This window comes from Primulina huaijiensis, chromosome 3 (assembly GCF_012295235.1).
Source record: "Primulina huaijiensis isolate GDHJ02 chromosome 3, ASM1229523v2, whole genome shotgun sequence".
Lineage (NCBI taxonomy): Eukaryota > Viridiplantae > Streptophyta > Magnoliopsida > Lamiales > Gesneriaceae > Primulina > Primulina huaijiensis.
This window is the reverse complement of record NC_133308.1, coordinates 19,365,116-19,389,479: the sequence shown is the minus strand read 5'-3', so window position 1 is coordinate 19,389,479 and position 24,364 is coordinate 19,365,116. Positions and strand designations below refer to the sequence as shown.

At 41.2% G+C, this 24,364-nt stretch overlaps 2 protein-coding genes across 2 annotated transcripts; one reads left to right on the top strand and one right to left on the bottom strand.

Annotated features, from left to right (window-relative positions):
* Positions 1 to 1,545: 1,545 nt before the first annotated feature.
* On the top strand, positions 1,546 to 5,041 carry LOC140973594 (uncharacterized). Its single transcript, XM_073436524.1, has 5 exons — positions 1,546 to 2,004; positions 2,486 to 2,701; positions 2,897 to 2,965; positions 3,103 to 3,822; positions 3,902 to 5,041. The coding sequence occupies exons 3-5, from the start codon at positions 2,936 to 2,938 to the stop codon at positions 4,049 to 4,051; spliced, it is 900 nt and encodes a 299-aa protein (XP_073292625.1). The 5' UTR covers positions 1,546 to 2,004; positions 2,486 to 2,701; positions 2,897 to 2,935; the 3' UTR covers positions 4,052 to 5,041.
* A 3,448-nt stretch (positions 5,042 to 8,489) lies between these two features.
* LOC140972534 (uncharacterized) lies at positions 8,490 to 10,517 on the bottom strand. The gene is made up of 3 exons (XM_073434949.1): positions 9,677 to 10,517; positions 9,302 to 9,547; positions 8,490 to 9,223 (listed from the first exon to the last, which is right to left on the bottom strand). Exons 1-3 carry the CDS (start codon positions 10,515 to 10,517, stop codon positions 8,490 to 8,492), a joined length of 1,821 nt encoding a protein of 606 aa, XP_073291050.1.
* Between the last annotated feature and the right edge of the window lie 13,847 nt (positions 10,518 to 24,364).

The window sequence follows — 24,364 nt, the reverse complement described above, 5'->3', positions numbered from 1 at the left end:
AAGTCAAATTAAAAAGTTTTTGTGTCAATTCAATAAATACTTAGAGTTTCATAAAAAAAAAAAAATTCAAGCGGGGATGGGGATGGGGCAGGGATCCCCATCCCCGCGGGGCCGGGGATGGGGGCTGGGATATAAATCGAGGGCGGGGATGGGGATGGCAAACCGGCCCCGGCCCCGACCCCGGCCCATTGTCATCCCTAAACTCTATCGTGCACAGCAAATACAAGGATGCAAGTCCTATACGGGATTACTTTACAATCCTTTTGTAAGAAGTATTACTTATCTTTCGGTAATAGTTTTAATCATTGTATCAATTAATCATATAAACAAATTGTTAAATTTATAATTATTGAAATCTAAAAATGTGATTCATCTTTCATTCATAATCTAATCACAATCTTATTGTGTCCAACCGAATATATTACTGCTTATAATAATGATGAAAGGGTAAAAATAGGATAATACTCATTTTCGTCCTTATTGTTTAACGCTTTTCTCATTTCAGTCCCTCTTCATTTTTGACTGCTCAAGTAATCCTTCATGTTTTCAAAATCGTCCCGAATTGGTCCCTGTCGTTATGTTGACGTTAAGATTAACGTTGACCCACATCATATGCCTCTCACATGCTCTTTTCTTTTTGACATCCAAAATAATTAGATATTTTGTAAATAAAATATTTTTAATTTAATTATTAATTTTTTCAGTGAAAGAAAAGTTTTGAACTTATTAAGTAATAATTTTCCTTCCAAAACCTCCCCATTTCATTTCATTCTCTTGAAGTTTCTGATGTCCAGTGTTGGACGTGGCAACAACTGCGACGGAGCCATCTCCGACGCACCCAAGAAGAGGCAGCGCGTCGATGCCAACCCCTGCTTCTCCTTCACCATCGAATCGTCTCCCCATTCTCTCCTCCCCGTCGCTTCCGCCTGCGGTGGCAGATTCAACGACGCAGAAACCGCTGACGTCATCCTCCGCCTTCACCGATCACGGCGACGACTCGTCCGACACCGAGCACGGCGCCTCCGGGACCGTCGTTCGAGCCGAGATTTTGGTACACTTTCATTCGCTCGTTCTTCGCCGCTCGAAGTATTTCGCTGCGTTCCTGTCGGAACGGTGGCAGCACGATGATGATTTTTGTTCCGATAATTTAGAAAATTTGCGAAAGCATTATCGATTTAGTCTCTCCGTTCCGAAAACCGCTGATTCCATCGATAATTACCTGAAAGTTCTCCAGCTGCTTTACTCCGATGATTTGTTGTCCTCTATTGGTAGAGTATCCACAGTGCTTAGTATACTTCCGATTGCACTTGAATTACTATTCGAGGATTGCATTAAGGCATGTGTTAAATTCCTGGAGGCAGTCCCGTGGAATGAAGACGAGGAAGAAAAAATATTGGATTTGATTCCTTTACTGAGTATTCAAGAATCCAAAGAGCTTCTTGCCAGGGTTTCTCCGGCGAAGAGTGATTCATAAGAGGAAATGCTTCACGGATTAGTACGTACTGCAATCTACAATAGCCCTAGCATGGCATCCGGCAAGGAAAATTTAGAAAAATAGACTCCATCAAAAAGTCATTTAAGAAAATAGTCCTCTCACTACAAATGCCATTCTTGTCTCTCTTTAAATTATTATTTTAAATAATAAAAAACCTAATATATCACTTAATCTATCACTTAATCACTAATATCCTCCCCAGCCCCTATTCTCCTTCCATTCGTTCTCGACCATTTCATTCCATTTTCTTCTTCAACTCGGTCTGCTTCCTTCTTCCCTCATACCCACGGGAAAATCAAAAACTGCATTCTTTTTCTTTGCACTATAATATCTTTTCTGAGTTTTGCCTTTTCTGCATTCATGTATATGTGCGTGTAATTTAGGGTTCTTAGTATCAATGTTTTGTTAAACTAGATGCAGGATGAAGGCTTTTTCTATTGCTCAAGCACTCAAAGCAAAAGAAGATGTGGGGGTTACATCATAACAACTTCATACTCGAATGGGGCTAGGTTATTCTCTTTCTTTATCTTATTACATAAGATTTGTTTACTTCATATTCCATTCTATTTTAACAAGAATGTATGTGAATAAACCTTGCCAGAAAATGTATTGGATTGATTAGCTTGTGTCATCTATCATAGAAATTCTTAAGATTATTGTGGGGCTACAAGGGAGAATGTCACGGGCCATTTGCAAATAATAGTCTCCAAATAAAAAAAAATTAAAGTCAATGATGGTACGTTCCCTCCTCTATATTTGCAAAAAAATTGCTCAGGAGGTTTACCCGGTGTACACTGAAAAATAGCTGTTGCAGCTTACTATGACAATAGCATTTTCCGATTAATTACTTGACACTTTTCACTTGGGCTATTTTATCAACTAATTCACTATAACAGTATTCTGGCAAGAATACCTTATTTTTTTTCCCAGAACTACTATTCTCAAGTCTCAATCAATTTTATTTATGATTGGTTTGATTTATCTACACAGGCTGTTAGATGTTGCTTGAACAATAAAGCTGGATATTTTGCCTCAATCTGTGATCTCACATTGGATTTTCCTATATTCCACTGTATCCACTTGAAATCCCTATCAGTTTTTGGATGGATTAAGTATACTATCCATGTCTATATCCAACTAAAGGCATCAACCAATTGAAATTCCTGAAGGAGAAAAAAATCGGAGATGGTTGCACACAAGATTTAGGTATGTTCATTATTGCTTTAGAAATTTCATGAATTTTAACATATTCAGTTTGTTAATGAATTAACCAATAAGCATGTCTGTAGATTGAAATGATTGAGTTGTTGATATTATTGATTGACTTTGTCTCAATCTTTTAATATCAAAGATTTCATGTAATCTATGAATTTTGAAGTTGATTATTTTTTTTCGATCAAGATCTCTTCTCTTTGAAACTTCTTGTTGGTAGAACGAAGAATGTCGGAGATGGTTGCACAAAAGATTTGGGTATGTTCATTTTTGTTTTGAAAAATATTTATTTTTTGTATTGCTCTTTAAATTTCATATAAATTTCATGAATTTCACATAATTGAGTATTTAATTTATTGATACTACTAGTTGACTTGATTAATTTTTTTTTTCAGGTTAATCTTCAATCTCAAATATCAGAGGAGAAGTATTTTAGTTGCAAGTTAAGTGTACATTCCAAATATCAAAAAGTTAGTGAATTTATATTAGATTGCTTGAATGAGCAGGACATGGACTTCATGGTTGAAAACACACAATTTGGCAATCTAATTAAGTATGCTGCGGATTATAATTTATCTAGTCAGATTTTATGGTTTATGGTGATGAGACAAGTGTATGCAACAGACGATGATGAAATGTGGTTTGTTCTAAATGATAGACCAGTCAGGTTTTCTAGAATGGAGTATGCATTGATAACAGAGTTGGATTGTTCTGATAATTTTCCTGATGAAGTAGTAGAAGTTTCAGACTTTTGTGATAGATATTTTCTAGGTAGTGATAAAGTATCTGTGAAGGAAGTTGAAATGAAGTTGAAGGATTTGAAAAGTGTGGATGAGTTGTCGAGTATAGAGAGAGTGAAGATGGCTTGTTTGTACTTTGTCTGTGGTGTACTATGGCCTATAGCTCCAGTTAAGAATCCTCAAGTTTATAAAGAGATTTTTAGCCTGATTGATGATTTCGATGTTTTTAATAAGTACCCTTGGGGTACAATAGCTTTCAAAGGAGCTGTTTGTGATTTGAAGAAAAAAAAAGTTGTGTTGAGCAAAAAAACAGAAAACGGTAAGTCTTCGAACAGTGGAACCCATGATATGGTTGGATTCATCAATCCACTACATGTAATTAAATTTTTTTTGCATTTTTCCATATGATTCGAATATGGTTGATTATATGTGTTTTTATAATTTTTGAATTTAGATTCTTGCATACGAATGCGTTCGTGGTATTGGGGAGCGGGAGCGTTTTCGAAACAAAGAGAAGGAGACAATACATCTCTTCCACGCATGTGCCAATGGATTTCCAACAACTGGTCAAAAAAAGGATCTCCAAGATATATTGACATTTTAGATGCATCAAAGAGTGGTAAAAAGGTTAGTGTATTTAGCATATAATTTAGTTTTATTAATATATTTTCTATTTGTGTATTACTAATTTAAAATATGTTAAATTTACAGATTGTTAGGAGTATTTTGTCACCTACAGATCGAGAATCTATTGCTCCTTCTATTAGAAATATTTTCATTGAAGATTCTTGCACAGATTCCCATTTGTCCTATATTAATTCATTGTTGTTGGAGGGAAAATCTGTGTACTGCACTAAGAATCCCACTCTTTGTGAATATAAAGACACCATTCAATCCAAAGAAGAAGTCCATGAAAGGAAACTTTGTCCCAAAAATTAGTCAAAGAGGTCTTCTAAACTTTGTCCAGCCAAGAAAGCACTAGAAAAACAATCCCATCAAGTCGAACGAGATGATGTCCTCGGCAAATCAGATACTAGTGGACAAGTTAAATCTTTACAAGAGCACGTAAACAGAAACTTTGTGGAGTTGAAAGATATGATTTCAAATTTGGATAGCAAAACTTGAACGTATAATGGAAGTTTTGAACATTTCAAGTTCATCCAAAAGACGTTTGGATGAACCAATCACTGTCTTTGCACAATCTAAGATAAAGAAGACCCATGAAAAATGTAAGCTCTGTGAGTTTTAAAATGTTAGAGATAATTATTTATCTGATTATAATAATATGTTTTTTTTAATTGTTGGTGAGCCAGGGACAACTGTTTCCAATCAAGGAGTGAATCTTGGGCAAGAGGAGATTGTTGAACCATTCATATCTCCTCTTACACATCTTGGTATATTTTCTTTTAAATCTAAATTGTAGTATGCTTTTTTATTTCACTAATGATATTTAATTTGTTAAATCATAGATAACCGGGTCAAAGAGATAACTTCTGTCAATCGAGACTTGAATGAAGGAATGAGCCGAGAGGAAGAAGTGTTTGATCCACTTAACAACGCCACCCATCATCGTACGCTTGATTTTCAAATTTTAATTTAAACTTTACATTATTTTATTTAACTTGATTTATTTGTTGAATCGTAGATGAGCCACCTTCCACCAAACGACAACGATTTGGAGAACGGATTATTTTCTACGCACGGTCTAAGAAAAAGAATAGTAATATGTGTTAAGTGTTTGTAAATTATATATTTGAAATAATCATTTATTTTATTATGATACAATACTTTATTTTAATTGTAGGTGAGCCACAAAAGACCTCTATCGTTGAATGTGGTGATAAAGAAGCTGCACACGCTAGCCTAGTTGGTGCTGGTGATGTAGCAACTATGTTTGTTAACTATAAGCCATTACCACAGGAAATCACACCATCTCTCGTAGTTCACAAGGGTATGTGTTGTACTTTATTCTTATTTTTTTGGAATTATGATTTGACGATATGTACTAGTACCTAAAACACATGCATTACATATGTAGATGCTCGGAAGAATACGAAATCTCAATTTTGTCGCTCTCCATATGTACAGCTACCCGAGACACCTGCTTTGGCAGCACTTGGTTATACCGGTCCTTACAATGGTTCATTTGAACCGGTGCAATGTGTCTCCATTAAGAAAGTATTGCCAACTGTTACTAAAGAAATAAATAGATTGAATGATCTATTTAAAGCATGTGTGTTTGGATCATATTACAAGTCGTGGTTTGCGGACCTTCTCAATCCGAGGCACTGGCACGATCAAAGCGTGAGTAAGATTTTGTGTTCTATTTATGTTCTAATCATAATATTATATATATAACATGCTTCCAACACGTGCAGCACATACAAGAGAGCATGTACGGTCTATCTGTGTTGCAGAAGACATACCCACATTTAGTAAAACAGGATGTTGCCATAATGTATCCATATTTTTCTCAAGATATAGTCTTCGCATATCGTAATGCTCCTGATATGTTGATGGAAATTGTCGTCGTTGGAGTTCAGTACGATGGGCACATGCATCTTTCATATTGATTCCATTAAATTTGCCTATACATTGGGTAGCAGTTGTAGTGAACGTGAAAGATGGAATCATTACTATCTATGATTGCAATCATAGTTGCTACACAGATGCTGATATGAATGTTTATATTGAGCCGGTAGAAGATGTAGTTCAACATCTTCTACATTATTGCAAGGTCAAGATTCCTGACATTTGGACAGTAGAACGGTCCAAAGATTTTCCGCAAAATGCCAGCAGGTATGTTTATGAATTTTTGGATTTTTTTAAAAAATAATACACGATCTACTATATAATTTGATCTCGATATATTTTTTTGAGTTTAAAATAATTTATTTTACAGTTCTTATTGCGGTGCATGGATGATCAAGACATTTGAGGTGGAGTTGTCTCAGCAGTCTCCATATTCATTGAATGATCAGATTGTGAATTCATATAGAAAATATTTAGCAACATTTGTATGGTATGGTGAATGGATTTTATAAAGTTGCAATGATTTTGTATGATGTGAGTCTCTCGGATTTATGTTGATGTGATGGTCTCTCAAATGTAATAGATTTGAAATGGGTTTGTCGAAGTGATGTATGGTTGAATGATGTTTTTTATGAATGATTTTGTGGGTGTGTTGGACTGAGTGAAATTCATGTTGCACCAACTGAAATAATTTATTAACCGACGAAATATATTCATTAACCGACTGATAAAACCCATTGAACCAACTGAAATATTTTATTAATCGACTGAAACATATGAATTAGCCGACTGATAAAACCCATTGAACCAACTGAAATATTTTATTAATCGACTGAAGCATATGATTTAACCGACTGATAAAACCCACGGAACCAACTGAAATATTTTATTAATAGACTTAAACATATGAATTAACTGACTGATTAAACGATGAGAATGTCATTTCAACTTTATAAATCATCTGACTCTCTGATAGACCATTAGAGTTATCTGATATTTAATAACTATACTCTATATGTTATTGATTTAGTAACTATACTCGATCGTACAACTTTGATGGTGATTGAAGAGGGAGTATTAAGTATGTTCAAGCGATTAGATGAGTTCAAGAATCCAAATGTCCAAATATATTTTTTAACTGACTAAAATATATTCATTAACTGACTGATTAAACACATTGAATCAACTGAAATCTTTTAATAACCGACTGAAACATATGCTTTGACCGACTGATTAAACAAACTAAACCAACTAAAGTTTCATTAACCGACTAAAATATGACATTTATTAACTATACTCTCTATATGATTGATTTGTAATGATCAATCGATGAGAATGTCATTTCAACCTTATAAATCATCTGACTCTCTGATAGACCATTAGAGTTATCTGATATTTAATAACTATACTCTATATGTGATTGATTTAGTAGCTATACTCGATCGTACAGCTTTGTTGGTGATTGAAGACGGAGTATTAAGTATGTTCAAGCGATTAGATGAGTTCAAGAATCCAAATGTCCAAATATATTTTTTAACCGACTAAATATATTCATTAACTGACTGATTAAACACATTGAGCCAACTGAAATCTTTTAATAACCGACTGAAACATATGCTTTGACCGACTGATTAAACACACTAAACCAACTAAAGTTTCATTAACCGACTAAAATATGACATTTAGTAACTATAATCTCTATATGATTGATTTCTAATGAGCGATTATCTGATAGAGCATTAGAGTTATATGACATTTAGTAACTATACGCTATATGTGATTGATTTGTTATACCCAATTAGGGTTGTATGGCATTTAGTAATTATACTCTATATATAACATACAATTTCAGTCGATTATACTGACTATCAGATAGACTATTAGAGTTATATGACATTTAGTGATTATACCGATTGATTTAGTAACTATATTCATTAGCCGATTGATATTCTTGCATTAACCGACCGATATATTTTCATTAGCCGACTGATTTTACATTTGACCAACTGATATATTTACATTAACCAAATGATTAAACACGCAGATGTGACTGAAATACATGGTATAATCGACCGCAATGTATGGTATAACCGACCGAAATAAAGAGTGTATCCCACTGAAACGCTATACGTTAATTGAAATGTATGCTTTTAAACCAACTGATTTTAAACACATTGAACCGACTGATATATTTGCATTAACTGAATGATTGAACACATTGAACTGACTAAAATATATGCATTAATTGAATGATTAAACACTGAAATATATTTGCATTGAACCAACTGAAATATATTCAGCAACAGACTGATTAAAAACATTGAATCAACAGATATATATACGTTTAACCGACTAATTAAACACATTGAACAGACCGAATATATATGCATTAAACCACTAAATGACAATTCAAATTATATCTGCATGCACAACATGTTCATACAACAAACTTGACAAAAATTAATCAACATGCAAATACAACATCGTAAACAAAAAAATGAACAACTCATCTACACATCAGTCTGTCTCTTAGGGCATTTTTTTCCGCAATGGCCAGATTCATGACATACACCACATTTTTTAGTTCTCTTGCGACCAAACTCCCCAATAGAAGGAATTCTTTCCTTTTGTGCTGTACCACGTTTCCTCTTGACATCCGGGAGAAGTACATTGTATTTAATATGATCTGGAATGTTCCATTCATTTGCAATGGGTACCGGATATATGGTATCAGCATAAGCGAGGGTCCACATTTGTGATGAGTAGTAGGGCGAGCAAAAGTCATACAAATCTAATTTTTCCCCATAAATTGCTGCAATTGCATGAGCGCATGGAATTTTATCAATTTGAAACACTCGACAACTACAAGATCTATCAGTTAAATTAACAACTTCATCCTTCCCATCACCGTATACTTGATACTCAAATGCATTGAGTTGAGATGCTTTTAACCGTTGTGACAATGTAAAATTAGCTCTCAAGATAGCCTCTGTCGATGGAGTAAGTGTCGTCGTAGCTGAACCTGCTGCATTTCGATGCTTGTTGAACCACTTTGAAGTTAATTTATGAATTGCATCCAACAATGCTACAATAGGCATCTCTCTTTCAGTATTAAGTTTTGCATTTATTGACTCTACCCCATTTGTCATCATTATATTGTATCTAGCACCAGGGGAATAAGCTCTAGACCATTTGTCAGGAGATGAATGCATTTCAAGATACGATGCAATGTTGGGATACCTCTCTTTCAAACATCCGTACAACTCATCAAATTCAGACACTTAGTATGCATATGTTGTTTTCATAAACAAATCAATCCCACCTTTTCCGCCAGACACTCTTTTAAGGTTCTGTGAAAGATGCCACGAGCAATGTACATGTGATGCATGCTCATATACAGTACGAACAGCATTAATAATAGAAATATATCTGTCAGAAATGATTACCAAGTTAGGATCATCATTAATAAACTCCTTCAACTTCTGCAAAAACCAAGTCCATGAATCATCATTCTCAGAGTCAACAATGGCCCATGCTATAGGAAATTGATGAGAGTCACCATCTTGGGCTGTAGTAACAAGTAAACAACCTCTATATTTGCATTTTAAAAATGTTCCATCGACAGATATAACTTTTCTCATTCTACGAAATCAATCAATGCATGCCCCGTATGCTAGAAACATATATTTAAATCTACCTGTTGAATCTGTCACCAAATCAGTTTTCGAGCCTCTGTTCACTTGTTCAATCATGTACAAATATGAAGGCATAATTCGATAACTCTCTTCAAGACTGCCAAGTAACTTATCCAAAGCAAGTTGTCTTCCCTTCCATGCTTTGAAGTAACTAATTTCAACACCTTTATTTTGCATCATTGTAATTATGGTTTTTGGTTCAGGCAAACTGAGTTGTCCTTTAAAATTTTCAACCAAAATCTTTGCTACAAAGTCTGATGATGCTTGTCTATGCATTTTCCTCCGATACGAAAGGTCACAAATATGTGTGTTATGATAAACACGTACAGAGAATCGTGATGAATTCTCTATTTGTGATGCACGTATTTTCCAACTGCAACTCGGTGTAACACGTCTAACGTCATAAATTTTTTTATTGGATTTTCGAACATCTATTTCAAAGGACGCATTTAAACAAATCTTAAACAATTCTGTTTGAAATTCATCTTTACTCTCAAACTCTTGACCGACAAAAAAATTAGACAAATCATTAAAAGAATAAGTCACATTCCCTTCAGCATCTCCTACTGTGGCTAATAATGTAGAATCTTGCACATCTTGTTCAGGATAAGAAAATTCTACTTGTGTATTATGTGATGTACACAATGTAAGATCTTCAACGTGATTCTCTTCATTCACAAAAAATTCATTCTCAACGATTTCAATACTTGTTATTTCATCCACCCCATTCTCATGCTCATTCATTTCATTGTCTAAATCATTCTCAAAAAATACTCCATCAAAATATTCATCATATGTTCTCAAATTACCACCATATACTTCAGTTTCACAATTGTCAACCATCTCATCATTATGATCTCTACAAACTTCAAGATCTTTAGCATTGACAGTTTTTTCGTAACTTGTTTCAAAGCCACTTGTTTTGATAATTTCAACATGAAGCAAAGGTCTAACATTTGAAACGCCAAAAGACAGGTATGTTGTCAATGCTCTTGAGCTTTTTATATATATTGGCCTTGGATTACATGCCTCAAATTTCGGCAAGTAACTTTGCTTCAATACCATATCATGTCTATCCAAATGAAGTGTCTCAAAAATTGCATCTTCAACATATTCAATACTTACATTACTATCATCAATAGATATAGCATGCCATCCCGAATTACTTCCATCACACACATGAATATTTATGATCACCGTCAACCTTCCATTCACCATCAAAATTAATTAAGATTTGAATCATATCGCTGTCCACACAATCTGAAAAAAAAAGTATAAATAATGGATGTAAGGGTGTTGGAAATATATAACTATAACCGACTGATTGAATGATATTGACCGACTGCAATGCATAACTTAACCTACGGAAATAAATGTTTCAACCTACTGAATATGAACCGACTGACTGAATGATATTAAGCGACTGTGATATATGATTTAACCGACCGACTGACTGTAATATATGATTTAACCGACCGACTGAATGCTATTGACCGACTGAAATATATAATTTAACCGACTGAAATAAATGTTTTAACAAACTGAATGAGAAATCAAATTACTTAAGTAGCTGATAATCCACACACATGAAAACATAAATGGCCAAATAAAATACCTTATACTGATATTCCAATGATCCTATGAAAACATGTATTGCATGAGAATGAAAATGTCATTAATCTTTGATTCTAATTTATATTTTTTTGGAGAAGAGAAAATGAAGAGGTTAAAAAAGTTAGAAATGAAATGAAGATGGAGAATGATAAAAATGGGAGAAAAAAGGGCAAGATGCGATGGAAGGAAGAAATGAAGATAAGAGAGGAAGAGAGAGATGTGAACTTTACGTTTGATTTGGGTGGTGTTTCTCAATTGGCCCACAAACCCTATTAATTAGTATTTAGATTAACTATTAATTAATATTTTGACTAACTTTTAATTAAAGGAAGGCCTATTGACCAAAAAAAACTATATGAGGCCTTTGACCTTAAAATTTTGTTGTGGGAAGGCCATATTTGCAATTGCCCCCGTCGGGCAAAGCGTTTGTTGGTAAATTGAATATACATGTATTTACTGTATCTCAACATTTTGGAGCATAAATTTCGAAGGTTTTTTATCAATATTTTTGTAATTTGTTAGGCACATCTGGGTAGCATAACTATAATGCTTGGATTTATTTTATTTGGTGTAGTTTAATGCTTAGGGTTGTAAATTTGGGGATTAGGGTTGTTGTGGAGGTGGGTAGTAAAATGAGAATGATAAATCGACTGCCTTCAAAAAGAAAAGAGCATGTGAGAGGCACATGATGTGTGGGTCAACGTTAATCTTAACGTCAACATAACGACAGGGACCAATTCGGGAAGATTTTGATAACAGGAAGGATTACTTAAGCAGTCAAAAATGAAGAGGGACTAAAATGAGAAAAACGTTAAACAATAAGGACGAAAATGGGTATTATCCCGGGTAAAAATATATTCATATTTTAGAAAATCACTCCTACTTCAGGTTGCCAGGCGCTGGGACAATGAAATGATGGTTGATCTCTATGTCAAAACAATTTGTTAATCTTGATTTTGATTTCGAGAATCGGAGTTTGTAGACTTAGTTCGAATTCGGTGGTTCAACTAACACATGTTATTTATTGTCTTTTAATATGTTTTAGATCATATTTGTGATGTTAAGTATTTACTAGTAATAAAGCCTATGATTATCAATTCGATTTTTGATTCTTCTTGATGGATTCCGATTTGTGTGTTTCATAACAATGACAAGATATCATTTGAAAGAAGAGACGAGAAATGATTCGCTGCAACAATACATCGAAAAGAGTAAACTATATGGGTAATAAAATTACAAATCAGGACATAAATCCCATCAAGAAGACTCGGTGATCCGTGTGTTATCCACCTCCAGATTTAACCCTGAAGAAGAAAGTTGAAAAAAGTACTGCTAGCAACCCCAAATGTCAAATCCCTTTGGCCACCTAGCTGAGAAGACGGTTCATGTAGCACGAACAAATCTTTAATGCAAGGTGACATGTTTAAAATGAATCTCAAACGATTTACCAGGAATCAAGTAACAAATATTTGCTGTTTCTTATCTGTCTTCTACTAGTGTGAAGTTGTGGAGACGGTGCATAAACTTGAGCGTTCCGCTCAATAGTACAAGTGCGGGCTGTTGCCAGATGTTTCTCAAATTTCCCCTTTCTGGATTTCCCAATTCCAGACTTCTCTCCATTTGTGTTGGTTACCAGAAATTCCACACCCGCTCCAGGATTAACCTGATTGGATGGCGTACTTTCTGTTATAATAGGAGATTGAGACTCAGTGTGGCTTCTCAGGTGTATTTGATTCCATCTGTGGTCGATGGTTATGGCTCCATCAGGCATTCTCAAACCATTTACTAACCTGCATAACAAATGTTCGTACAATGTGACAAGATATAATCCTTGCAAAATGTCCACATTGAACTGTGGATCGGAAATAAATGAAATGTAGAAAGGGATACTCACGGAAAATTTCGGGTCCGATCCCAACGAGCTTCACTAGTTCAGACGTGGGCTTTAAGATTACCCTGAGCCTGGGCTGCTCATGGGCCCTTCACCTGTGGGCACTAGAGATGGGCCGAGAGTTTGGGCCTGATCTTGATGGGCTCATCCATGGGGTATCACCAAGTGATACTCACGGGAAATTTCGGGTCCGATCCCAACGAGCGTCACTAGTTCAGACGTGGGCTTTAAGATTACCCTGAGCCTGAAATCAAGAATAAGACCGTTAGAAGGGGGCCAAGAGGGTGTCCTGGCGTAGCCCCTCCGACGCTCAAGTCAGAGACTGAGGATATATGGGGGGGAGCAGCTAAGGGTGCTGCTGAAAACAATATAGTGAATGAAAAATAATACGCTCAAACCTTGTATTTATAGGAGAATACCTGGGCTGCTAATGGGTCCTTCACCTGTGGGCACTAGAGATGGGCCGGGAGTTTGGGCCTGATCTTTATGGGCTCATCCATGGGGTATCACCAGTCTCCCCCTCCCTAGTCGAACTGAATCGTAGGTTCAAAGTTCGATTAATTGTGTTGTCCTCGGTTTATCGGCGATGAGGACGTACCATGCCAGAAAAATTAATTTCGTTTGTCGTTAACGAACGATGTTACCACTGCGAAAATTACGGGGATCGACCTGTCGTTCGGGTGAGGCCGTGCATTTTTCATGCCGTTCGTCAGACTCCAAAGATTTGGAAACAAATCAAATCGCAATCTTACTCCATAGGGATAGATATCAAATCAAATCGCAATATCCTCCTGAATGGTAAGATTTGGTCTGAGCTCCCCTATAAATAGAGGTCCTCCCCTACTTCAATTTCACTTCTCCCCAACATAATTTCATCTGCACTTCACATACGCTCCACCTGCGCGTTAACTCTAACACAACTTCATCATCACCTCACCGTCACCGTCGTATGCACCCTAGCCATCGCCTCGCTCGAGCCGCCGCCCGAGCCTCACCCAGCCAGCACCCCGCGCCGCCCCCTCTCGCCCGAGCCCACACCCAGCCATCACCTCGCGTCGCCCCACCTAGCCTTACGCTCTCCTGAGCGCCCCACCTCACGCTCGCCCGAGCGCCGCTCGCCCCAGCACCCCGCCTCACACTCGCCTGAGCGCATCGTCCCACGCTCGCCCTCGCCCAGACAACCCTAGCCTCGCCCTCACGCAGACAGCCCTAGCCTCGCCCAGCCGTCCGCCTGCTCGCCAAGCGTCCCTGCAGCAAGCTCGACCTTGCTGCGCGCATACGCCTCGCCCTGCCAAGATCTCGCCCGACGTTCCTGCCACGCTCGCCCGGCCACTCGCTTAGCGCTCGCCCAGCGCCTCCGCCAGGCTCGTCCCTGCCGCACGCACACAAGCGCCCAGAGCCCGAGTGTTCCGCTCGCCCAGCCTTGTGCCACGCTCGCCCAAGCGCCCGAGCACCCCAGTCGCCACGCTCGCCCCCGCCAAGCTCGCCTTCTGCCACGAGATCGCCCAGCCGCGCGCACACACCAGCTCTCCAGCTCACCGCAGCGCGCCTGCTCGCCCCTGCCGAGTGCCCTGTCGAGCGCGCCTGCTCGCCCCTGCCGAGCTCGCCCCGCACCAGCCCGCCAGCTCGCCGCACACCCCTCGCCGAGCTCGCCCCTACTCGTTATTGCGGTCCTATCTTTTGAGATTTTTTCCCACGTCTTACCCGGGTCAGTTCTCTCCTTTACCTGCTTAATTATCCTTAATACTTATGTCTTCTTCGGATTCCAAGTCTAGTTCCTCAAGTGATTCTGAGAGGTTTAGCGGGTCTAGCGAGTCTAGCGAATCAAGTGAGTCTAGCCAGAGTAGGACTTCCCTAGCTGATCCTGAATTTACTCTCGATTCCCATGAGGAGGAAGTCACCACCCATAATCGTCCTGGTAAGGAAGTCCGTCACGTGAACCAACAAATGAACATATCTGAAGCAGATAACTTATGGTACGGTCACTTGTCATCCCACATCCCTCCTGGTAGTGAGTCAAAACTTAGGAATTTGTGGCATATTCCCTCTTCTCAACAGATTATCATTCCTAGTCCAGAGGACCGACCTTATTTAGCCCCCAAGGGCTATTACACCTTCTTTCAGCATCATTTTGATGCCGGTCATCGTTTCACCCTGTGCGATTTTTTCCAAGAATTGAGCAAGCACTACCAGGTGCATTTAGGTTTACTCACGCCCAATGCTTTCCGTTTAATAAGTTGTTTCGTTGTGTTACTCAGGGCCTTAGATCTCCCTTTGAGCTGCACCACTTTTTCCTACTTTTTAGTTCTGTCCAGATCAAAAGAGGGACCTTTCTATGTGACCTCCCGGTCCAGCCACAAAATTTTCGACGGGGCCCCCAGTCATGTGAAGGACTGGAAAAAATATTACTTCTTTATCCAGCCTCCTAAAGAATTAACTTGCTTTACGGATTGGTACCCTACTTTCACTAAGCCCGACCTTTCCAAGGATTATAAGAAAGATAAGGAGTATCTGCAGATAATGAGTGTGTTAGGAGATCGATGTTTTAGTATTCCCCAACTCCTGTCTGAAGATCTTCTGTGCCACGCCGGGTTAAGTCCCGTGAAAATTAAGCTGAAGGAGAATGCTGGTAGATACTCTCACTTTTTATGTTTCTCGTTTTTCTTTTTACTTATTACGTTACTTGATAACACTCTCATCTGGTTTATTGTATTTGCTTGCAGGTACTAGAGTTATGAATGCTCTATTTTTCCGCGAAATTGCAAAGAAAAAGACTGAGGGTTCATCATCAGTACCTCAGAAGTCAGTTGCCTCAGTACTCAAGACGGGGATGAAGGGAACATGCTCTACCACCGCGACAAAACCTGCTGGCCTGCCCACCCCGGCAAAGAAGAAGAGGGCAGGCTCCTCCTCTTCCACTCAGGAGCGAGCCTCCTCCCCACCTCCTCAGGCTGAATCACATCCTCCATCTGGCAAAGAAAAGACATCCGCCGACCCTGGCCCGTCCATTCCACAGAAGAGCAAGCGCAAGATTTCTGAGATCTCAGTCACAACGGTCTCCTCTCCGGAAGCACCCGAGTCGGATGATAGGCCTATCACCGGGCCGAGTATACACCCCTTATACACGCCGAAGTCGGTCATCGTTGGTCGAAGTCCTTCTCATTTAGCTCAGAAGATATTGTATCAGCTTCCTTCCCACGCAGATGCGACGTTCATGAGTTCACTTGGATGGTCTGATCTTACCCGCCGGACATGCAGTAGTATCGCTGAGGTATACTTCTCATTCCAGATTCTAGGCTGATATTCAATATATGCTTGCTTTTCTTGTCGTTTTTTCACTCTTATCTATCTTACTCAGGGCATGATGTACTTAGGGGAGTTGGTGGAGCGTGCCAATGCTACCCGGTCCAGTGCTTGCCATGACTTACGCGAAAGTAAGGCTCTTTGTGACCAACTCCAGGCGACCCTAGATGAAGCGAAAGCGACACACGTTAAGGAGCTTTCGGAGTCTCAAGCTCAATGTGGCGAGCTCTTGAAGGAGAAACAGGAGTTTCAGCGACTGATAGAAGACCACGCCAAAGAGAACCAGAAGCTGAAGGAGGAGTTAAAGAATTCGCGAGCTGAACTTAAAGACGCCAAGGCGCGACATGCTGCAGAAGCCTCCTCCTTCAAAGAGGAATTTCTCAAATCCGAAGAATTTGTCGAGATCTGTGGTCCGAAAGCTTTTCACTACCTGGGGGTGGGTTTCGAGGGTGCAGTCAGCCTCTTCAAGGCTAAGGGCTATCCCCCGCCAGGGGCCCCTACTGACTTCATCGACCTTGAGGGCTTCATATCGAGTCTCCCCCCCGATTCTTAGACCGAGCTCCTTTATTTATGTTATTTTTTGCACTGCTTTACTTTCCGTAGGATTATGCGACTTTTGCGATGTTTACACTTGGTTATTTCCTTTCGCGCACTTTTGGCATGTTTGAAACTCGTTTTATGCAACCTTGAGTATTTTGCATTTGAATTTACTGCTTCTCACGAATTTATTTTTGATGTTATTAAACCACAAGGACTAATAAAATATCCAACTCTCCTTCTCTTCTAGTAGGCTACCTTAAGCAAGCAAGTAAAAATTCGACGCCCTTACCCTCTAGCTCCTCGGCTAGGCGATGTTCTAACAGGAAAATAAAAATTCAACACCTTCACCTTCTAACTCCTCTGCTAGGTGACACCTTAGCAGGAAAGTAAAAATTCCACACCCCATCCTCTAACTCCTCTGCTAGGCGATGCCTCAGCAGGAAAATAAAAATTTTTCTCCTGCACTATGCTCCTCTACTAGGCGATGTCTTAGTAGGAAAATTAAATGTTTCTCCTGCACTCTGCTCATCTACTAGGCGATGCCTTAGTAAGAAACTTAAATTTATCTACTGCACTCTGCTCCTCTACTCGGCGATGCCTTAGTAGGAAATTTAAGTTTTTATCCTCCACGCTGCTCCTCTACTCGGCGATGCCTTAGTAGGAAAACTATCGCCTAGTAGGAAAATTAAAATTTTCTCCTGCCCTCTGCTTCTCTACTAGGCGATGCCTTACTAGGAAAATTTAATTTTTCTCATGTCCTCTGCTCCTCTACTATGCGATGCCTTAGTAGGAAAACTATCGCCTAGTAGGAAAATTAAAATTTTCTCCTGCACGCTGCTACTCTACTAGGCGATGCCTTAGTAGGAAAATTAAATTTTTCTCCTGCACGCTGCTACTCTACTAGGCGATGCCTTAGTAGGAAAATTAAATTTTTCTCCTGCACGATGCTCCTCTACTAGGCAATACCTTAGTAGGAAAATTAAATTTTTATCACCTTCACAATACAACAACATTCATGAACTAAAAAAAAGGAACTTGATTTGATTGAATTCCAACGGATTACATAAGGAAATTCAGAAAATAAAATACATCAATGATGGAATCAAGAATAATATTTCCTAAGGTGATAAGCGTTCCAAGGCCTCTTCAAAGCCTTGCCTTGCACATCCTCCAAGTAATAGGCTCCAGAGCTCAGCCTCTCGATCACTTTGAAGGGGCCCTCCCATTTTGGGTCCAACTTTCCTCTCTGCTCCTCTTGTACCTTCCTCAGAACCAAGTCACCTACCTAAAAGTTTCTTTGAATGACTCTTCGATTATAAGACTGTGCAATGCGGTTCTTATAAGCTTCCATGTGAATGCTGGCAGCCTCTCTCTTTTCTTCCAAAAGATCAAGGTCAGTAGCGCGTCTCGCATCATTGTCCTCGTCATAAAACACTACTCTTGCCGCTTCCAACCCAATCTCAGCCGGGAGCACTGCCTCATTACCGTAGACCAAACTGAAAGGAGTTTCTTTGGTTCCTTCTCTCGGAGTGGTTCGGTATGCCTATAGGACACTTGGTAGCTCATCCACCCAATTACCCTTAGCTCTGCCAAGTCGAACCTTTAGACCCTGCACCAGCGTCCGATTAATCACCTCCACCTGACCATTACTCTGCGGGTAAGCTATAGAGGTAAAGACTTGTTGGATCTTCATCTATTTACACCAAGCTTGGATCTTGGCCCCTTGGAACTGTCTCCCATTATCGGATATCAGTCTCCTAGGTACCCCGTATCTGCATACTATACTCTTCCACAGGAACTTCATGACGTCATTCTCAGTGATTCTGGCCAGAGGCTCTGCTTCCACCCATTTTGAGGAATAGTCAACTGCTACCAAAAGGAATTTCTTCTGAGTAGGAGCTATAGGAAAAGGTCCCACAATATCCATTCCCCATTGGTCAAAAGGACAAGCGGCCGTGACAGCCTTCATCATCGCGGCCGGTCGGTGCTGCAACCGGGCATGACGTTGACAACTATCACAAGACATCACTAACTCTTGAGCATCATGCAGCACTGAGGGCCAAGAATAACCGGCGAGCAGCACTTTCCTCGCCAATGCATAAGCCCCTAGATGATTTCCACAACATCCCTCGTGAACTTCTCGTAGCACATAATCAGCCTCTTGATAACTCAAACACCTAAGAAGCGGCCCTGCAAAAGACGTCCTAAACAACACTTCTCCGACTATCACATAACGTGAACATTTCGTCTTCAACTTACGAGCCTCGCGAGGGTAATCAGCAAGCTTTCCCTCCTTCAAGTAATCAGTTATAGCGGTTCTCCAATCCTCTTCCTCTTGCGCAACTGCAGGTGAACTCATGTGAGGTGTGAGTTCGACCTGAAAGACCACATCTCTATTCTTCCAACTTCCCATTGTCCCAGCCATTTTGCCCAGAGTGTCTGCCTTTTCATTCTCTTTCCGGGGAATCTGTACAAATGTAATCTCTGTGAACTTTTCTCTGACCCTGTCCACTTCTCGAGCATACTCAATAAGTTTCTCATCTTTCACATCATACACTCCCTTCATCTGTTGTGCCACCAGCTGAGAGTCAGAAAAAATAAGTACCCGGGTAGCTCCCACATTCATGGCTGCTCGAAGTCCTGTCAACACAGCCTCATATTCTGCCTCATTGTTGGATGCTCGAAAGTCCAACCTTACCGCTAACTTCACCTCCTCCCCAGCCGGTGAAATCAGTACCACTCCCACCCCACTTCCCTCCTTCGAAGATGAACCATCCACGTATACTTTTCAAGGGTCCTCATTTTCTTGATGCACGGTCTCAGCCAGAAAATCGGCTAAGGCTTGGGCTTTAATAGCTGTTCTCGGCTCATACTGGATGTCATACTCTCCCAATTCAGTAGTCCACTTGACCAAACGACCAGACATATCTGAATGAGTTAAGATCTTCCCCAATGGACTATTGGTGAGTACCACAATTGGATGAGATAAGAAATATGGCCTCAAACGTCTTGCTGTCATCACCAAAGCCAAAGCCAATTTTTCCAACCCTGAGTATCTGATCTCTGCCCCTTTGAGTGCATGCGAAACATAGTAAACCGGCTGTTGAACGGATCCATCTAGCTTGACAAGGACCGAACTCACAGCTCCTTCAGTGGCAGATAAATATACCCACAAAGGCTCACCAGCTGCCGGCTTGGCCAGGACAGGAAGCTCGGCAAGATATTCCTTCAATTCTGTGAAAGCCTTCTCACAATCCGGACCCCATTCAAATTTTTTCGCCTTCCGCAAAGTCCGGAAGAACGGTAACCTTCTGTGAGCAGACCTCGAGATAAACCTCGCCAACGCTGCGATCCNCCCCCCTTTCTGTCACCATATAACCCAGGAACTTCCCACTCCTCACCCCAAAAATACACTTCTGAGGATTCAACTTCAGCCTATAGGACCTGAGGGTGTAAAAGGTCTCCACTAAGTCAGGTATGAGCTGGGTTGAATCCTTAGACTTTACCATGATGTCGTCCACATACACTTCGACATTCCTTCCCACCTGCTCAGAAAAGACTCTATCCATCAATCGCTGATACGTGGCTCCGGCATTTTTGAGTCCAAAGGGCATGACCACGTAACAGAAAGTTCCTTCAGAGGTGACGAAACTCACTTTATCCTGATCCTCCACAGCCAAAGGGATTTGATGGTACCCTTGATAAGCGTCCAGCATGCACAAATACTGATGTCCAGCTGTGGAGTCCACCAACTGATCTATCCGAGGCAAAGGATAACAATCTTTAGGACATGCCTTGTTGAGATCTATGAAGTCCACACACATCCTCCACTTCCCTGAACTCTTCTGGACTAGGACAACATTCGATAGCCAAGTAGGGAATTGCACTTCTCGAATGTGCCCAGCCTCAAGCAATTCACCAACCTCTTTCTGTATAACTTTATCTTTCTTAGGCCCGAAATGTCTTTTCTTCTGTTTTACTGGGCGAGCATTCGGCAAGATGTTCAACCGATGCTCCGCCACATCCGGGGCCGTCCCAGTGAGCTCTTGAGCTGACGAAGCGAACACGCTGAGATCCTCTAAGAAAGCAATGAGTTCCTCCCTAACCCTTAGGTCAAGGTCACGGGCTATTCTGAGCATTTTCTTTTCGGGTCCCAGAACTATGACCTCCGGTTCTTCCTCCATAACCTCCCAAACCTCCTTCCTCGCTACGGGAAACCCACTCCTCCCCCTTGTAATCATATTAACTTCCACCCGCGCCCTCTTCCCCTCCTCTTTTACCGTCCCTTCATAACACCGACGAGCAACCTTCTGGTCCCCGCACAAAACTCCCACTTCCTTCCCCACAGGAAACTTCAACTTCTGATGATACGTGGAGGCTACGGCTATGAAATCCTTTAAGGCTGACCGCCCCAGGATTCCATTATATGATGAGGGGGTATCCACCACTGTAAATGTTATCATCTTTGTTACCCGCCGACGGTCGCGCCCCAAAGATAGGGGAAAAGTAATTTGACCCAACGGCGGAATGGCATGTCCCGCGAACCCATACAGAGGAGTGGAGACCGGATCAAACTCGAACCCTTCCACCTTCATCTGATCCAACGTGCTTTTGAACAATATATTTACAGAGCTCCCATTATCAATGGAGATCCTTGCCACATCGTAGTTGGCAATAGTGGCTGTCACCACCAAGGCATCGTTATGAGGAGCCACGATACCTCGAAGGTCTTCCGGCCCGAAGCTGATGACAGGATCTTGGGGTAAGTCTGCACCCCTGGATATCTCAAAATTCTCCAACCTCCTCCCGTGTGCTTTCCGAGCTCGCCCAGAGTCTCCATCAGTAGCACCCCCCGAGATCATGTGAATCATTCCTCTCGTGGGGTGGTTATCTTCATCTGCTCTCCTCCTTGGCTCGACAGATTCCCGAGGAACATCCTGACCCTGCCCTTCTCTTCTCGGCTCTCCGACCCTCTGGTTGATCCAAGGAGGACCTCGACCTCGCCTAGGAGATGGGCGAGGTTTCGATCGGTCTCCGGATGAGGATGCCTCTCGTTTGTCCACCGGAGGCATCCTAACACCGCCCTCCGCTCTCTACGACTTCTCCCACCTTCCCTCTGGCTCTCTCACCTCCATTGCCTTATCGCGATTCCTGTTTAGAGGAACATGTGATGAGAATTGTCCTCTACTTCTATTTTTGTCCTCCTCCTTCTCCCCTGAACCTCTCTTCCTACCTCCTCTCTCTCCCCCTTCCATCCTACTTCCCCCGGGCCGCTGCTCCATCCTTCTATACCGTTGGGCATCCTCTAGATTTACATACTTCTCCGCCCGAGCCAGCAAGTCATCATAGGTCGACGGAGGTTTCTTGACCAGTGATTTAAAAAACTCCCCTCCTCTCAAGCCTTGGGTGAAGGCACTTATCATGATTTCCGGGGTAGCCGATGGTATCTCCAGCGCTGCATTGTTAAAACGCTGGACAAATTCTCGCAAAGTCTCAGACTCCTGTTGTTTCATCACAAACAGGCTCAAATAATTTTTCTAGTGCCTCTTTCTACTAGCGAATCGGTGCAAGAAGGCAGCTGAAAAGTCCTCAAAAGAACATATGGAGTTGGGCTGCAGGGTGTTAAACCACTGTTGGGCTGACCTCACCAACGTGCCCAGAAACACCCTGCACCTGACTCCATCTGAATATTGGTGCAACAAAGCCGCATTTTCAAATCTCCCCAAGTGTTCCTCGGGGTCAGTATGTCCGTCATACTCACCAATGTTAGATTGTCGAAAATTCGGAGGAAGCCCTTCCTCCAAGATGGCTAGTGAAAAAGGGCTTCCTCTCTTGGGTATCGGCGCTCTGCTTCCTACCTTCTCCCTCAACCTCCGTATCTCCTTCCACATCTCCCCCATCTCACTAATCTCCCCAGTTGGGAGGGGTTGCGTCTCCTTCACCCTGCTCTGGTGGACTTCAACATTTTTCTCACGTTCCTGACTGGCGGCCTGTTCCTCTACAAACACAGACTCTTGATTCCTTTTCATGGCCTCATCCACTGTCCGGGTGATAAATTGGCCCAACTGCTCCAGGATCAAGCTCCCCACGTTCTCATTGGGACGGGTTTGCTCGACCCTTGTCTCGTGAAGGGGCTGCTCGGTTCTTGTCTCTTGACGAGGTTGTTCCTGTCTCGTCTCAAGACGCGGTTGTTCATGTCTTGTCTCAACATGAGACTGTTCGGGTCCCCTCTGAGGACGCGATGATGCTGAGGTAGCCCTTTTACTTCCTTTCCTGCCTACCATCTCTACGTCTCAACTCAAGTTTTCATACAGACGGCGCCAAGTGATACTCACGGGAAATTTCGGGTCCGATCCCAACGAACGTCACTAGTTCAGACGTGGGCTTTAAGATTACCCTGAGCCTGGGCTGCTCATGGGCCCTTCACCTATGGGCACTAGAGATGGGCCGGGAGTTTGGGCCTGATCTTGATGGGCTCATCCATGGGGTATCACCAAGTGACACTCACGGGAAATTTCGGGTCCGATCCCAACGAGCGTCACTAGTTCAGACGTGGGCTTTAAGATTACCCTGAGCCTGAAATCAAGAATAAGACCGTTAGAAGGGGGCCAGGAGGGTGTCCTGGCGTAGCCCCTCCGACGCTCAAGTCAGAGACTGAGGATATATGGGGGGAGCAGCTAAGGGTGCTGCTGAAAACAATATAGTGAATGAAAAATCATACGCTCAAACCTGGTATTTATAGGAGAATACCTGGGCTGCTCATGGGCCCTTCACCTGTGGGCACTAGAGATGGGCCGGGAGTTTGGGCCTGATCTTGATGGGCTCATCCATGGGGTATCATAGGACATAAATCCCATCAAGAAGACTCGGTGATCCGTGTGTTATCCACCTCCAGATTTAACCCTGAAGAAGAAAGTTGAAAAAAGTACTGCTAGCAACCCCAAATGTCAAATCCCTTTGGCCACCTAGCTGAGAAGACGGTTCATGTAGCACGAACAAATCTTTAATGCAAGGTGACATGTTTAAAATGAATCTCAAACGATTTACCAGGAATCAAGTAACAAATATTTGTTGTTTCTTGTCTGTCTTCTACTAGTGTGAAGTTGTGGAGACGGTGCATAAACTTGAGCGTTCCGCTCAATAGTACAAGTGCGGGCTGTTGCCAGATGTTTCTCAAATTTCCCCTTTCTGGATTTCCCAATTCAAGACTTCTCTCCATTTGTGTTGGTTACCAGAAATTCCACACCCGCTCCAGGATTAACCTGATTGGATGGCGTACTTTCTGTTATAATAGGAGATTGAGACTCAGTGTGGCTTCTCAGGTGTATTTGATTCCATCTGT

Coding starts and splice junctions, on each gene's coding strand:
- LOC140973594 (XM_073436524.1), top strand. CDS start 2,936: ATGTCGGAGATGGTTGCACAAAAGATTTGG. Junction 2,966..3,102: donor TGGTTGCACAAAAGATTTGG/GTATGTTCATTT, acceptor TTTTTTTTTCAG/GTTAATCTTCAATCTCAAAT. Junction 3,823..3,901: donor GATTCATCAATCCACTACAT/GTAATTAAATTT, acceptor TTTTGAATTTAG/ATTCTTGCATACGAATGCGT.
- LOC140972534 (XM_073434949.1), bottom strand. CDS start 10,517: ATGGTTGACAATTGTGAAACTGAAGTATATGGTGGTAATTTGAGAACA. Junction 9,548..9,676: donor TTTGGTGACAGATTCAACAG/GTAGATTTAAAT, acceptor TTGTTACTACAG/CCCAAGATGGTGACTCTCAT. Junction 9,224..9,301: donor AAGAGTGTCTGGCGGAAAAG/GTGGGATTGATT, acceptor GATGTTTGAAAG/AGAGGTATCCCAACATTGCA.